The sequence below is a fragment of the Schistocerca serialis genome, chromosome 5, assembly GCF_023864345.2.
Source record: "Schistocerca serialis cubense isolate TAMUIC-IGC-003099 chromosome 5, iqSchSeri2.2, whole genome shotgun sequence".
Taxonomy (NCBI): domain Eukaryota; kingdom Metazoa; phylum Arthropoda; class Insecta; order Orthoptera; family Acrididae; genus Schistocerca; species Schistocerca serialis.
Genome location: NC_064642.1, coordinates 648,264,787 through 648,281,119, shown reverse-complemented (window position 1 = coordinate 648,281,119; position 16,333 = coordinate 648,264,787). Strand labels below are relative to the sequence as shown.

The window sequence follows — 16,333 nt, the reverse complement described above, 5'->3', positions numbered from 1 at the left end:
CGCTGATCATTTCTGCTACTGTCCAGCTTTCCTGCGACGACGGTTTCTGCACCACCCTGTAGTCCACCTTTCCTTATCATCTACATCTACATCTACATGATTACTCGACAATTCACATGTAAGTGCTTGGCAGAGGGTTCATCGAACCACAATCATACACTCTCTCTACCATTCAACTCCCGAACAGCGCATGGGAGAAACGAACACCTAAACCTTTCTGTTCGAGTTCTGATTTCTCTTATTTTATTTTGATGATCATTCCTACCTATGTAGGTTGGGCTCAACAAAATATTTTCGCATTCGGAAGAGAAAGTTGGTGACTGATCTCGCCGCGACGAAAAACGTCTTTGCTTTAATGACTTCCATCCCAACTCGCGTATCATATCTGCCACACTCTCTCCCCTATTACGTGATAATACAAAACGAGCTGCCCTTTTTTGCACCCTGTCCATGTCCTCCGTCAATCCCACCTGGTAAGGATCCCACACCGCGCAGCAATATTCTAACAGAGGACGAACGAGTGTAGTGTAAGCTGTCTCTTTAGTGGGCTTGTTGCATCTTCTAAGTGTCCTGCCAATGAAACGCAACCTTTGGCTCGCCTTCCCCACAATATTGCCTATGTGGTCTTTCCAACTGAAGTTGTTCGTAATTTTAACACCCAGGTACTTAGTTGAATTGACAGCCTTGAGAATTGTACTATTTATCGAGTAATCGAATTCCAACGGATTTCTTTTGGAACTCGTGTGGATCACCTCATACTTTTCGTTATTTAGCGTCAACTGCCAACTGCCACACCATACAGCAATCTTTTCTAAATCGCTTTGCAACTGATACTGGTCTTAGGATGACCTTACTAGACGGTAAATTACAGCATCATCTGCGAACAACCTAAGAGAACTGCTCAGATTGTCACCCAGATCATTTATAGAGACCAGGAACAGCAGAGGTCCCAGGAAGCTTCCCTGGGGAACACCTGATATCACTTCAGTTTTACACGATGATTTGCCGTCTATTACCACGAACTGCGACCTTCCTGACAGGAAATCACGAATCCAGTCGCACAACTGAGACGATACCCCATAGGCCCGCAACTTGATTAGAAGTCGCTTGTGAGGAACGGTGTCAAAAGCTTTCCGGAAATCTAGAAATACGGAATCAACTTGAGATCCCCTGTCGATAGCGGCCATTACTTCGTGCGGATAAAGAGCTAGCTGCGTTGCACAAGAACGATGTTTTCTGAAACCATGCTGATTACGTATCAATAGATCGTTCCCTTCGAGGTGATTCATAATGTTTGAATACAGTATATGCTCCAAAACCCTACTGCAAACCGACGTCAATGATATAGGTCTGTAGTTCGATGGATTACTCCTACTACCCTTCTTAAACACTGGTGCGACCTGCGCAATTTTCCAATCTGTAGGTACAGATCTATCGGTGAGCGAGCGGTTGTATATGATTGCTAAGTAGGGAGCTATTGTATCAGCGTAATCTGAAAGGAACCTAATCGGTATACAATCTGGATCATGTGTACGAAGTCATGCACAACAGATGATATACCTATGATTGTCTCCCGTCCAAAGACAAATTCACATACGTTTCCAGATCTTTCCATGACAGGTTCCATATCACGATGCAAGTATAGGATATAGGACTAGTCTGAACTTGAAACATGATCTTTTGTGTTACTAGATGGACACTTGAGCAACGAAGGCAGACGTCCACTAACTACAGCTATTACAGTAGTAGGCTTACATGGAGTGCACACAGGGTGTGGTTTCTCCCGGAACTCGGCAAGAGGCGCTCGTCACAGGTTCCAGACAGGGTAGGCTATCGGGCATACATTTACATAATTTTGTGTGTGTGACATTCGAAAAGCAACACGGAGGCGTACTCTGGAGGGGCGAGTGGTCGGTGTGATGGTGGAGACAGTAGGAGAAGTGAGGGCTCTGCGGCCGAGTCAGGTCTGAAGGCATGCAGTCGATGCACTCGGCGGGGGTCGGAGTCTACTGCACGGTGCGGGCAATGCAAGGCAAGGCAAGGCAGCCGAGCAAGGCAATGCGAGGCGCGGGCAGCAGGCACGGCAGGCAGCAGGCGCGACAGCCAAGCGGCGCTACGCATGCACGAGGGCTCCACTGACACAGAGAAAACCTCCTCCTCGTTCACCAAGAGAGTCTCCAAACCAAAAAAAGAACACAAATATGTATGTATATATATATGTATATATAACAATGGTTAGACAGTGGTGGCTGCTGCCGGCGGGGGGCCGCGAGCTGCGGCGCGGCGGGCCGGGGTGCGCCACGCCGCCCCCGCGCCGCGGGCCGCGGGCAGCAGCCACGCCAGACGACGGTAAACAGTGACTGCGACAACATGAATGCGAAAGAAGACGGTGGACATTCGTCGCCGCAGTCGGTCGCCGGTCACGTCCTAAGTGACGGTGGACCTTGGATGCACTCAGGGCCCTTCACCTGGTTGTACACGCGTGTACACTCAGTTCCGGCCGCGAGCGACAACGCGCGCCGAACAGTAGGGCGTCTCCCTTCTTTTTCTGGACCGGTTTTATCCGCCCAGTGACGACGGCAGCACTTCCGCGTCCCCTTTTATTTGTTCCAAAAAAGCACAGTGTGTTTCTGAAATGCACAGTGCGGACGTGTGTAAACCAGGAAGGTCGATGAGGGCTCCAATGTGGAACTGAATGTACACAAAAAAACATAACAAACAACTACTATTACAATAATTATACAAATATGTATTTGCTGCTGGGCGGAACATCTAAAGCAATCTGCAAATCTACCGGTCTCCATTGCGAGTCTGAGATACGGGGAGGGAAAATGTTTTTCTTTTTTTTTTCATTCATTTTTTTTTCAATTTCCCTTCCGACCGGTGTATCGCAACAGTGTTACAGTACCGTCCTGTCGGCAGCGTATCGAAAATTAGTTAAAATTTTGAGTGTAATACGCTATTATTAATGTACACAGATTTAAATGCCGAGATGGCGTTAGCTGTCCGCGAGCAGTCTTATAATGCTTGCAGTGACATGCATTTGATCGGTTTTCAGTCGACTTTTTGTTTTGTTTTGGTCTATCTGTTTATAGAGAAGTGATGAGGAACGCTGTAGGGTTCCCTTGGGAGGACACAGACAGCTGCTAGGGAAAAATAGCCTTTAGATTAATCGATAAGCTGTCGCTTCCGTGTCGGAATTCGCGCTCAGGCGTGGAGCCGAGCGCCAAGTCCGGCGGTTGCGGTTTACCACGCATCCCGGGTAGGGTGGCGCCGTCTCAGCTCAATCACTTTGAAGAGTTCTCCGAACAGTTTGCTGCTCGTTACTCTTTTTTTTCCCTTTCTACGCTTTCGATTAGTGTCTGAGGATTCCCATCAGGGTGGAGTCGGAGATATTCAGTGGCACCGCGAGTCTGCGTAAGAAGAAAAAGAACAGAAGAGAGAAGACAAGACGATTTCTAAATCGCTCGGAAATCGACTTTAATAGCTCCCTCCCCTCAGCTCCATCAATCGATCTCGCTGCTGAGGCGTCTGCCGACAGAATTGTGCCCACCTTCTCTACTAGTAGTAGCATCTTTCTGCGGTACCACTGACATCGCCGGGAGTAAAGGAGTAGGAAGAAAGGGAGACGAGTCTCAGCTCTTAGTAAATAAAAAAATATATATATGAATATTTCGACATCCAACTCTTCCATAAACACCAGCAAGGCTTGTCTGTATAAATAACTTCCAAGTACCATCAATACTTCAGACACGGAGCTGATACTGAGGACGTACATTGTGACTCCAACTTCCACGGGCGGACCTGCAAGTAGCATAATCACAGGTAACACTACGGGAATACAGCATTCTCGTTCAACACACACCTTTGTTTAATAAAGAAGTTAGATTTTCAAGAAGTGGACAACGGCGCTTCCTGTAAGCCGGCGACATCCCCTGCCTGCGAGCGTAATAAATAAGAACAAATTTGTATTGGGGGCTGCGTTGACGAAAAAGGACTATCTTTTCTGGCAGACACGATTTTTCGTCAGTGGCGGCTGTGTAGTGCGCGGAAGACGAGCATTAAGTGGCTGAATAAGCAAGGGAGCGGGCTGGAGCCGGCCCTGCTTCTGGTATCAGATGTATCGACAGGCGGTGGATGGGCGCGGGCCAGGAAGCGCCGTGGACCACATGAGGGTGAAAGGCTTGGCGAAGCGGCGATATCAGCGTCCAGCCAATCTGCTGCGAGAAAGGACGGGGGACATGCCACTGGCAGCCGTAGCCGGCGGCGGCGACAGCTGTCTCCACTCGGCTGCAAATCCACATACACCACACGCCCCAGGGTCAAAGGAAACGGTCGTCTCAGCCTGTGTACGCTCTCACTCGCTCCCTCTCGCTTCAGTCACGAACACAAACACACACACACTGAAGAAGCACAGGTACACCCACCACAGTTGCACTCATTTCTCACTTCGCTGTTTCTTACTTCTGCTCAGGCATCGCGCTTCCCAACAGCATGCGGCAGCAGCTTCTAAGAGTCTCTTTACCTCAATCAAAAATATGGCTAGTCCCAATTAAAATAAAAAACAAACGTGGTACAAAAATGAGCTCGAAATAAAAGGAAATGAACAGGAAATGTACAGGGATGTCATCTTGTCAATGGCTTGTGTCATTCGCAAGAAAAAAATCGTTGCAGTTGTTGTCGAGATAGCTAGTTCGGTACAAAGTCAGTGCCAAGAGTGTATCCCTGCAAAATAGCTGGGCGCGTCGGCGCCCAGGAATGTCATGCAAAATGTTTTTAGAAAAAACGACGTTGTGGGGGGGGAGTCGTGAGGGGTTGAGAGTAGGTTTGAGGGTTGAGAGGGGAATGCGAGGTGAACGGGAACGAAAATTACGTATTGTAAAGGAATGACAAAAAACGCAAAAAAACTAATTTCTAAAGAAAAATTCGTTAAGAAACGAAATTAAAAGTAACGTTTATATTCTTCTAGCGGTTAACGAGAAGTCTGTTGAATGCCGAACAGTAAAGGCGTCTAGTACCATTTTTACTTCAGAGAGCGAGCTGATACTCAGCACGTACATGGTGACCCCGACCTCAACCGGAGGACCTGGAAAAGACACAAGAGATGCGCTATGCAGCCGCCGTCGACTCATCACCGCCCTCCTCCGGACCTCACAAAAGGTTTCAACGGGCCACCGTCTGCGTCCGCGGACGATGACCGGTTAAGACGTTTTGTGGCCGTCTCTGCGGGAAAACAGGCCTTCAGTCACTACACGCTACTAGCTCGCCACTACACGCCCAGGGTCCCACTGAACCACCGGCACGTTAGTACTGCCAAGTCTTACTTTTTGTATTTGAGTCAGAAAATGATACTACCTTCAGAGTGAAAGCGCTTTCCTTACCACACGCCATTTTACTTTCACAGTGAATAGGTATGAAGCGTTGCTGTTCTGGAAAGCAGCACTAACACATAAACACAATGTTAAATACTAAGCTCTAATACTTACCTTTCCTGTAATAAATCATGTTAACATTATCTTACTTAAGCTACAGGTGCTGATGGAGCTCAAATTTCATTAATAAAATCAATAAAGTACTTTCAAATAACATTATAAGTTCTCCATTCTGCTTCACTGCACAGTAACAATCACGAGAAACTCACCTAGCATCATAGGCGAAATCATAAAAGTAATGTGCCTATATCCTGCAAATATTTGTTGTTCAATTAGTAGTGAATGTTCGTTTTACAAAATAACGTAATTTTTTACTGTACTGAAAATAATGTACGCTGTGTTCTCATAATGTTCAAGGCAGAGAGAAACAATTGTGCATTGTAATATTATTTACTGTGAAAAGAGTTGTTCGTTTAATAGACTGAGAGCGCAAGAGCTCGTTGGTTCTCAGCTGTTGCCTGAGATGGCCCTATGCGTGATGCATAGGAGAAACACCAGGAATCCGTCTTGGTACTCTGTTATCCTTTCGTCACTATACAGGTAAATACGTGTGCAGCAGTCTTCTGTTTTAAACCTGCGTAGGATTTCACGAACATCACCTCACTTTCTTCCTAAACTTTCGGCACAATTGCAGGAACCTTCTTAACTGTTACTCAGTTCACTAAACTGTACTAAGTATACTTAATTGAAGACTACCAAAGGAAGGCTAATTGAATGAAGCTGAAACGTTGGGAGGGATGGTGCTGAAGGTGACGTAGGATACGTTAGCTTCTAAAAGCTTTTGTAAACATAAATCATGGTAGCAATAACTTACGGCTGTGTCAACCAGTGATTACATTATGAATATAAATCTTTTCCTTGTCCGTGATGGACACACTAACACTGTGCTAGAAAACTGTTGTCATTAATGGTTAAACTAGACTGACAGCCACCGCTATAAAACTTCCACTCTCGCACTATTCGAAGAACAGTCGTTTATGCGTCGTTGATACCAACATTTTACATGTTCTCACGCAGTTGTTCGATTCCATATACAGACGAAGAATATATTGAAATGATACACAGAGTCTTCACTTACCCGTGTTCGGACGACTGTTACAGAAATTATGAGGATTTGTAGTGCGTATCGCACGAAATGACAGTCCCTCTTGATGAACCCAGACCTGATCAGTTTTCTCTCACTACAACTCCTGTGGACACCCTTCACACGAATTGCATGTTAAGATCATTCAACCTCAAGCAACTGCAACCCCTAATGTCTAGTACTGGTGACTTTGTTTAAGTGCATTCTCCTGCTTCCTTCTGTAACTATATCACATGTCGGGCTTGATCACACAAGAGGCGGCACTAATGTTACACAATGAACAGTATTCCAGGCAGAGCATAAGAACTCCATTTACATCTCCATCAATAGTTTTCTCTTATATATAAGGGGCAGTCAAATGAAAACCATACAGACGAAAAAAAGTAAACTGTTTATTACTTCAAAAGTAATTGCCGTGACTGGTAATACATTTGTCCCACTGTGGCACAACAAGGTCTTTGCCTTCATGGAAAAATGTTTGCGGTTGCCTATGGAAACATACTTGTACCAGGCGTGCACCTCTCCCTCCGAAGCAAAGCAATGGCCACGAAATATCTTTCTTCCGGGCTCCGAAAATATGGAAATCAAATGGGGAGGCATCGGATCTATATGGAGGACGTTTGACGGCTTTCCTATGAAACTTCTGCAGCGTAGTCGAAACAACCTTGGCAATATGCGAGCTTTAACACCATAATACGAACTCGCACTTTACCATTGGGCCTCCATCAATTCTATCCATGATACAGTAGCCTCTCAGAGCCTTACTTATATCGAAGTAATCATCGCCATAACAGCTTTCATTCTTCTACGGATCTCATTTGGAATCACGCAATACCGAATTGAAGAATGTCATGCCGACCGAACGATGCCGTAACGCAATGCTAAAAGAAATGTCGCTTTTTACCAAGTACAGAAATCACAGGTAATAGAAGAAATACTTCAGCTGGACCCGCCAGGTTAGCCGAGAGCGCTAATGCGCTGCTTCCTGGACTCGGGTAGGCGCGCCGGCCCCGGATCGAATCCGCCCGGCGGATTAACGACGGAGGCCGGAGTGCCGACCAGCCTGAATGTGGTTTTTAGGCAGTTTTCCACATCCCACTAGGTTCATACCGGCCTGGTCCCCACGTGCCGCCGCAGCTACACGGCTCGCAGACATCTGAACACATTCACACTATTCCATGGATTGCACTAGACGCAGACAATTGGGGTACACTAATTCCGTCCCGGAGGCGGGGGGGGGGGGGTATGGGGTGGCGGTAGGAAGGGCATCCGGCCACCCCTTTAATTAACCTTGCCAAATCCGAATAACCATGCCGTCACTGCGGGAAAACGGCACAGACAAAGTAAAGAAAGATAGAAGAAATACTTGAGCTGATCGATGAGTGAAGAAAGTAGAAAAACGTTCAGGGCAATTCAGGAATACAGAAATTCAAATCGCTGAGGAATGAAACAAATAGGAAGAGCAGGGAAGCTAAGATGAAATGGCCGCATGAAAATTGTGAAGAAATCGAAAAAGAAATACTTGTCAGAAGGACTGACTCAGTATATAGGAAAGTGGAAACAACCTTCGGTAAAATTAAAAGCAATGGTGGTTAACATTAAGAGCGCAACGGAAATTTCACTGTTAAGTGTTGAGGAGAGAATGGATTGGTGGATAGAGTGCATTGAAGACCTCTATGAGGGGGAAGATTAGTCTGAAGTGGTAGAAGAAGAAACGGGACTCGATTTAGAAGAGATAGGGGATCCAGTGTTAGAATAAGAATTTAAGAGAGCTTTGGAGGACTTAAGATCAAAGAAGGCAGAAGGGATGGATAACATTCCACTAGAATTTCTAAAATCATTGGGGGAAGTATCAACAAAACAACTATTCACGTTGGTGTGTAGAATGTATGAGTCTGGCGACATGCCATCTGTCTTTCGGAAATATATCATCCACGCAATTCTGAAGACTGCAAGAGCTAACAATCACGAGAATTATCGCACAATCAGCTTAACAGTTCATGCATCAAAGTTACTTGCAAGAATAATATACAGAAGAATGGAAAACAAATTGAGTTGGTGTTAGATAACGATCAGTTTGGCTTTAGGAAAGGTGAGGGCATCAGGGAGGCAATTATGACGTTGCGGTTGACAACTGAAGCAAGACTAAAGAAAAATCAAGACACGTTTATAGGATTTGTCCACCTGGAAAAAGCGTTCTACTGGGTAAAATGGTGCGAGATGTTCGAAATTCTGTGAAAAATAGGGATAAGCTATCGGGAGATACGGGAAATATACAATATGTATAAGAGCCGAGAGGGAATAATGAGAGTGGACGGCCAAAAACGAAGTGCTCGAGCAAAAAGTGTGTAAGACAGGGATGTAGTAAGACAGGGATGTAGTCTTTCGCCCCAATTGTTCAATCTGTACATCGAAGAACCAATGATGGAAATAAAGGGAAGATTCAGGAGTGGAATTAAAAGTCAAGATGAAAGGATATCAATGATGCGGTTCGCTGATGACTTTGATATCTTGAAGTATCAGACATGAGAACAGCGAGAAACTTAATACCAGGGCTGCTGGCCAAGAAGGAGATGAAATTATGTAAAGTAAGTTAAGTAAAATAACCATTGACTTACGCAGGAGGAAGGACATCAAAAGCAGACAAGCACTGACAAAAAGGGCATCTCTGGTCAAGAGAAGTCTACTATTATCAAAGATAGGCCTTAACTTGGAGAATAAATTTCTGATGATGTACGCCTGGAGCACAGCATTGTATGGTAGTGAAACATGGACTGTGGGGAAATCGCAACAGAAGACAATCGGAGCATTTGAGATGTGGTGCTACAGACGAATGTTGGAAATTAGGCGCGGGAGAGGAATTCGTGGCAGGCCGCATCAAACCATTCAGGAGACTGACAAATAAAAAAAAAGTTATTTCCGAGAAGAACCGAGTAAAGTCGAGATGTGTTGAGCGTCGCCTTGCACATGACCCGCACTTTGGGCTCATATGAAGTTTGGAAGTTTGGGATGCTGTGGCCGAACTTGGTGCAGATTGTTCTCTATTAAATGGACGTGCTTCTTCAACTCGAAATACCAATAACATATAATTGAACACAGCATATTCTTCGATCGATTGAACACATTATAACGAATATCAGTTCCTTCACATCTTGGTTTTCCACGCAACATGCACAAAAGTGCAGCACATGATGGACAGTTAGTACAACAACACGGTGTTCAAAATGGTTCAAATGGCTCTGAGCACTATGGAACTTAACTGCTGAGGTCATCAGTCCCCTAGAACTTAGAACTACTTAAACATAACTAACCTAAGGACAGCACACACATCCATGCCCAAGGCGGGATTCGAACCTGCGACCGTAGCGGTCGCGCGGTTCCAGACTGTAGCGCTTAGAACCGCTCGGCCACTCCGGCCGGCCAACAACAAGGTGTGTAGCACGTTGGGAAAAAGAGATTGCTAGACGGCGGGAATTTTGTGAATGAATAATTGTTAGAGTACCATACACATTGGGTTTATTGATGAATAAACATTCATACACAGCAGAATAAACAGAAGCGACATCCCATCACACCTGCGTCTAATAAATACTCCACAAGCCACTGTACGATGCTCGGCGGAGGGCACGACGTACCAATACTAGTCATTTGTTCTTTTTTGTTGCACGCACATAGAGTGAGGGAAAAGCGGTTTTCTTTAAGCCTCCATACGACCCCCGCCTCTCTCATCTCCCATCTTCGTGATACTTATGCAAAATGCCGATCTCCAGTCGGCCTCAAATGCCAGTTCTCTAAATTTCCGCAATAGTGCCTCACAAAAAGAGCGTTGTCTTCCCTCCATAGATTCCCATTTTAATCTGTGAAGCATCTTTCTGATCGAAACTACCAGTAACTAATCTAGTAGCCTCTGAATTGCTTCATTGTCCTCCTTTAATTCAGCTTAGCTGGGATCTCAAACACTCGAGGATTATTCTCAAGAATGGGTCTCACTCGCGTTCTATACGCTGTCTTCTTTGTAGACGAGCCACACTATCTCAGAATTCCCCCAATAAAACGAAATCTCACATTTGCCTAGACTATTACAAACCTCACGTACTCATTCCATTTTATACCACTATACAATATTACTCCTTGATATTTAATCAATGTCGTGTGTCAAGCAGGACACTACCAATGTTGCCGGCCGGGCTGGCCGAGCGGTTCTAGGCACTACAGTCTGGAACCGCGCGACCGCTACGGTCGCAGGTTCGAATCCTGCCTCGGGCATCGGTGTGTGTGATGTCCTTAGGTTAGTTAGGTTTAAGTAGTTCTAAGTTCTGGGGGACTGATGACCTCAGAAGTTAACTCCCATGGTGCTCAGAGCCATTTGAACCATTTTTGAACTACCAATGTACAGGATTGCTTTACCTATCTTCCACATGAACTAACATTTTTATATATTTAGAGCAAGCTGGCACTCATTACAGCAACTAGAAATGCTGTCTAAATCACCTCGTATCCTCCTACATTCATTCAACGACGACACCTTCCCGTACAACCACAAGTCGTCAGCAGACAGCCGTAATTGCTGCTCTCCCCGTCCGTCAGATCATTTATATAGTCGTATATATAGAGGATAACAGCGGTCCTATCACACTTTCCTGGGGCACTCCTGACGATACCCTTGTCTCTGATGAACATTCGCCGCCTAGGACAAAGTGCTGGCTGGGCTCTGTTACTTGTGTAGCTGAGAGTTTAAAGACTTATATCGACATCAGTTTTCAGCGTTCATGTAAATAACAAATAATAAAATGGAACGAAATAATATATGAACAGTCCTCAGTGCCAGTAGACATTTTCGTATCCCTGGGCATCGAAGTTTTGCTCAGGTCGCGTCTCTCTATCCTGCAGTATTCGCCAGATTGTTTCCATCTTAGCGTTTAAATTTCGCATTTTTCGTAGGATGCTAATATGTAAACTATGTTCTCATCTACATTAAACTTAAATATTTTTCATAATATTATTCGACATGGCGAAGAAAATAAACTACGTCTTTTGCGATGGTTTTTGAATTAATTAGCTCACGGTATATTATTAAACATTATTTTGATCATATTAATGGATTCCTCCTTATAGGGAGGTTTACTATCTTTTGGTTAAAAAAATCGATTTTTAAAAAAACTGCATTTTTAGATCATAAAAGTGTTTAGAATCTACCCCTGAAACGGTTTTTCCGAATACAGAGCAGAAATGTTTGTTATTCGCGGTTGAACAAAAAATGTACCTGCCTGAAATCGGCCTTTTTCACGCACCAGTTTTTTTCTTTCGGAGGACGAGTTATCGCACTGATGCTTGGGAGGAAACACAAAAAATTCAAATGAAAGCTTGAACGCGTGTGTTTGGAAGTTAGCCCCCAAGCATTTGCATTCTGGTGCGAAGACTGGGGAGATTGCGACTTTCCTGGCTGTGAGCAGTTTCAACGAAGGGTATTCAGCAATTGTGAAGACCACGTCAACGATGGACGTCACCCTGGGACTCTATTCGACGCAGTTCGCCAAGCATTCGCACGAGCACCGGATTCAAGCGGCCAAAACCGATTGTCAGCGGCCCTACGACCAGCTCTGGAGCAGCGCAGGATGGCCCAGATCGAGCAGAACGCCCTCTGTAAGGAAGAGGAAGGACTAATTTGTGGACTCGGAATAGCAGATTGAACGTAAGTTGCATAATGTTGCATTTGTATGTCGTCAAAGCTTCAAACGCGTTTTTCTAAGTGATCTTTTTATCGCGCGGTGTTGTTACTTCAAATCTACTGAACCGATTGGCGTGATTCTTTTTTTCCGACGAAGCTAACTAAATTGTCTAGGAGCTGTACCACTTTTATTCCGATCCATCAACTATAAACGTTTTTTCTTGGCCGACGAAGTCGAAAAATCGATGAAAAAATCGTATTTTTTTCAAATGGCCGCCATTTGGTTTCCTATGGTCCAAATAACTTGAGCGAGGTATAACTCCTAAAGAATCTTATATACTTCGCTAACGTCAACTTATTTTGATTTCAGACGAGCCGGCTGACCTGTGACATACCGCGCGTGGAGGTCTACATCGAAATTTTGTTTCGTTCCGACAGCAGTTCCGCCTTTGCTCTTCGACATCTGCGGTCGATAAAAATCCAGTTTGTAGAGAAAACATCAATAAACATTTTGACCACATTTGACCATGATATCTGTAACACATCCGGAGAAAAAAATTCTCAAAGAACATGCTTTTTTCGGGCCAAAGATAGTAAGCCTCCCCATAACTTCTTAGAAGAATAAGTTCAAATTCGAAGGTGAATAACAAACAAAAAGCATTTCGTTAGACTAATGTTTGTTTATTATGAACCAATTTTGGCCTATTGGCTAACCACCAGGAAACAACGAAAGTAACGAAACGCAGTATGTTTGTTTTTAAACCTCAAACATTGTTTTGATATTATCATGTGGAATGGAGAGAAACTTCCGTTGTTTGAACCTGGATTCTAGTGCTGTAGTAGATGTATAAACAAAATGAAAGGCAAATCCTGTTGCGATAGGAAGACAGGAGTCGGTTTTTTAGACGCCCTGACACAACGAAGAAATTCTCTAAGTTTAATTTTTTAAAGATATCTTGGCATTTGGAACAACGCAGGTATTTTGGAAGCATCTACCCATTCGGGTGATTAAGAGTGACGAGGCTGTTCTTTCGGAAGCGAGAGAATGATTGGTGTAAACGAACAAAGCGGCTGCGTCATTAGAAAGCATCGCGTCGCGCAGTTTGCGAGAGAAACACAGATTTCCCCGGAGGGCGGAACGGCTGAATAGCTGGCGCGCAGCCAGCCATCGCTGAAAGGTCGAAAGCCGGCGGAGTGACGCGCCCGAGTGGCTTTTTCAGCCGTCTGTGAACAATGCGGCAGATCTTATCCGAGTGGGACCGCGCCGCGAGCAACAAACACTTGTAGCGAGGGCTCTCGGAGGCCGGCCGCCCGCGCTCCAGGGCGGCAGCGCCCCTGTTGAACGTCGGCTAATAAACGCCCGCAACTGGTTACTGCTTCGCCTCTGACGTACTACGTTCGGCTACTACAGATATTATCGGCGTGCAAAAATTTTCGAGACACGATTTCTGGCAGGACGTCGTTAGAGGGTATGAACAGTGTAGGAGAGACAACTGAACCTTGAGGCAGGCCATTTTTAGTTTTCGGAATTTATACCGCACATTTTGAAAGCAACCTTGAAGCCGGCAGTTATTCAGCATATTATCCAGTAAGAAGAAGATATTTATGAATAAGAAATAACCACCCGAAAAATTCTTCTATCGGAAATAAAAAAATGCGAATACGGTATGTTGCTGATTATTTGAAAGTCTCTGACTGAAAAGTGGGGTACCAACTGCCGCATTGTGTCTTCCTAAGAACCTTTAAAAATTTTCCCAAATATTTTGGAATGCGAACGTATTTGCGCTCTTTTTAACGTGCATCTCACCTCTCACTGCCACAGGCTCCACTAACTGTAGCTCACAGCCACTCATTCCCATCCACTCCCAGTTGCCCGTTCTCACTCACTCATTCATCCCAACTCATTGTCATTATCTCGTTGTGTTCCTGTAACTATCACTGCTCCCTGCTTCACACCCACAATTTGCTTTGTTCTGTCCCGCTAATACTGTCACTGTCTCTCTCTTGCTCTCTCTTACCGCTACTATCTCATTCATTCCTTCCCACTGTTGCTGTCTCCTCCCACTGTCATTGTCCCTCTCATGTCAAACCGTCAGTCTATCATTGCCACTGACTCTAACGCACTTCCACTTTCTCTTTATTCCTCCCCATGGCACTGTCTGCTGCACATTTTTCCTAGCATTTTTCTCTCATTGTTAACTATGTTCCACTGTAACTGCGTTCCCCTCTTTTTCTCACACTGCCATTGTCTCCTTATTTCTTTCTACAACACAACCACAGTCTACTATCTTCCAATATTTATTACTTTTCTGTCTCTTTGCCACTTCCACCGTCTTCTTTCCTCCAAGCATAAAAAAATCTCGAATATGTTTGCATGCGAAAATTTTTGGGAAAATTTTCTAAGATGCTGAGGAAGGTAGAATTAGGCAGCTGGTACCCCACTTTTCAATCAGAGTCTTTTAAATAAACAGGAACATATTTGCGTTTTTTTCTTTTTTCTCTGCTGAAGCAGGACTCGTGTGAAAAGAAATGTGTTGGTCTGTAAAATTTAAGTAATTTACGTATGAGAAATTGAAGTCAGACAAAACTAGTTTTACACCTCAGACCAGATTTTATGTGCATAACAGTTTTGCATTTGCTTCATTACTACAACTAATTTTACACCTCAGACCGGATATTGTGTACAAAAAAATTTTGCATGTGCTTCATTACTACGACATGAGGTTTCCACATGATAACGGAGACATTTTACAGCGTATTTCTCCGCGTTACGTCACTTTATAAACTACGTTTTCGCCCCACAGCGGGTTTTACGTGTACAAATAGAGTAAATTTGAACCTCTGTGTCTCGGAAGCGGATAAAGACGTGAAGAAAATTTTCAAGATTGCTATAACGTAGTCGTTTTGCAATCCACGGCTGGCTTTTGCTCTGCTGGTAACAGCAAAAACATAGTAAAAAAAACATTTTTGTGGGGTTTTCCGAGGAATCACAATGAACTAATGGTTCCTCCATAAGGCCCGTCAAGTCCCCTGTAGACCTCCTTGAATGCAAAAATAACTAACCGGTTTGCACCATTTGCTTAAGTAGGAGGGGATGTGTAATATTCGTACTTTGACCCTGTGTGTAGAATAGTAACACTAAGACCATCCTTCTGCCGGGTATACAAATGCTCACTAGCCCAAGAGCTACGCAAAACGCTTGACCCTACCTTTTTATCACCAATGGAACCCGAGGTATGAGAACCGTCAAAGCCCATTTTTTTGTAACGTATTAGGTAGGCACGCTGTCGCATGCATACCGATGACAGAGCCGTCGTGTATTTCAGCAGACTGAAGCTAAAATCAAACCCACTGAAAACAGAAGTTACAGCGTTTCATTTGAGCAACGATGACAAATTCGCAAACTACAGTCCGCGGGAAGGTACTTCATTGGAAAAATTTGAAAAATAGCTACTAGGTGGGAGGTTGGAGCCCTGCTTGTGAAAAATTGATTGGGCAATCTTTAAGCGAGCCTTCCCATTTGGAAATTTAGAGACAAGTCGGAAGGCCTTAGCGCTTCGTACCGGCTTGTCCAGCTAATTTCTTGTATCTGTCATGTTTTTAAACTGTTCGAATTGATGATTGTCGAAATCGTGTTTGCCGACAAGAAGTAATAAAACTGGAGTTAATCGATTCTTAGACTACCTTCCCTCATGTTGAACTATTATCGATTTATGCAACTCAATTATTGGGCCATATTTTCCTTCGCATGTGTTCTGTTGCACGACAGTTTCCAGTACTGAACTGGGTTTATGGTGAGCTATCCGTGACTCAGTAGGTCCAGTCGGTGTGGGTCACAAATACGACTGGAAGGTACGTACCTCGAGGCGGAGGAGTCTTGTAGGCTGTGTTGGCGTTTTTAGATTCGGATTGCTTCCTCGACTATCTTTCTTTTGGCTCAGCGTTCACTTCATGAACTACGCCATCACCGACCAAAGAACTGCCTATTTGTTCCATCGGTCTGCGTGTCAACGCCAGCGGAAACGTTCATAAACCGTGTTATATTTACACAGGTAGGGTAGAAAACTATGATTACAATGTCACTGTGTCATCATTTGAATCATTCATACAAATATTCGAGTATAACAGTTTGTGAATGCACACGAAGGC

At 44.4% G+C, this 16,333-nt stretch overlaps 1 protein-coding gene across 5 annotated transcripts in view; it reads right to left on the bottom strand.

Moving 5' to 3' along the window:
- The window catches only part of LOC126481279 (gamma-aminobutyric acid receptor subunit beta), a 593,225-nt gene that overhangs the window by 213,944 nt on the left and 362,948 nt on the right, over nt 1-16,333 (bottom strand). For 3 of the 5 annotated variants that reach the window (XM_050104914.1, XM_050104912.1, XM_050104916.1), the window contains exon 3: nt 5,019-5,086. In XM_050104914.1, coding sequence (XP_049960871.1) covers nt 5,019-5,086 — 68 coding nt within the window. Of the gene's footprint in view, nt 1-3,736; nt 3,805-5,018; nt 5,087-16,333 lie in introns of all 5 variants that reach the window. The other 2 variants (XM_050104915.1, XM_050104913.1) reach the window with 1 other exon arrangement.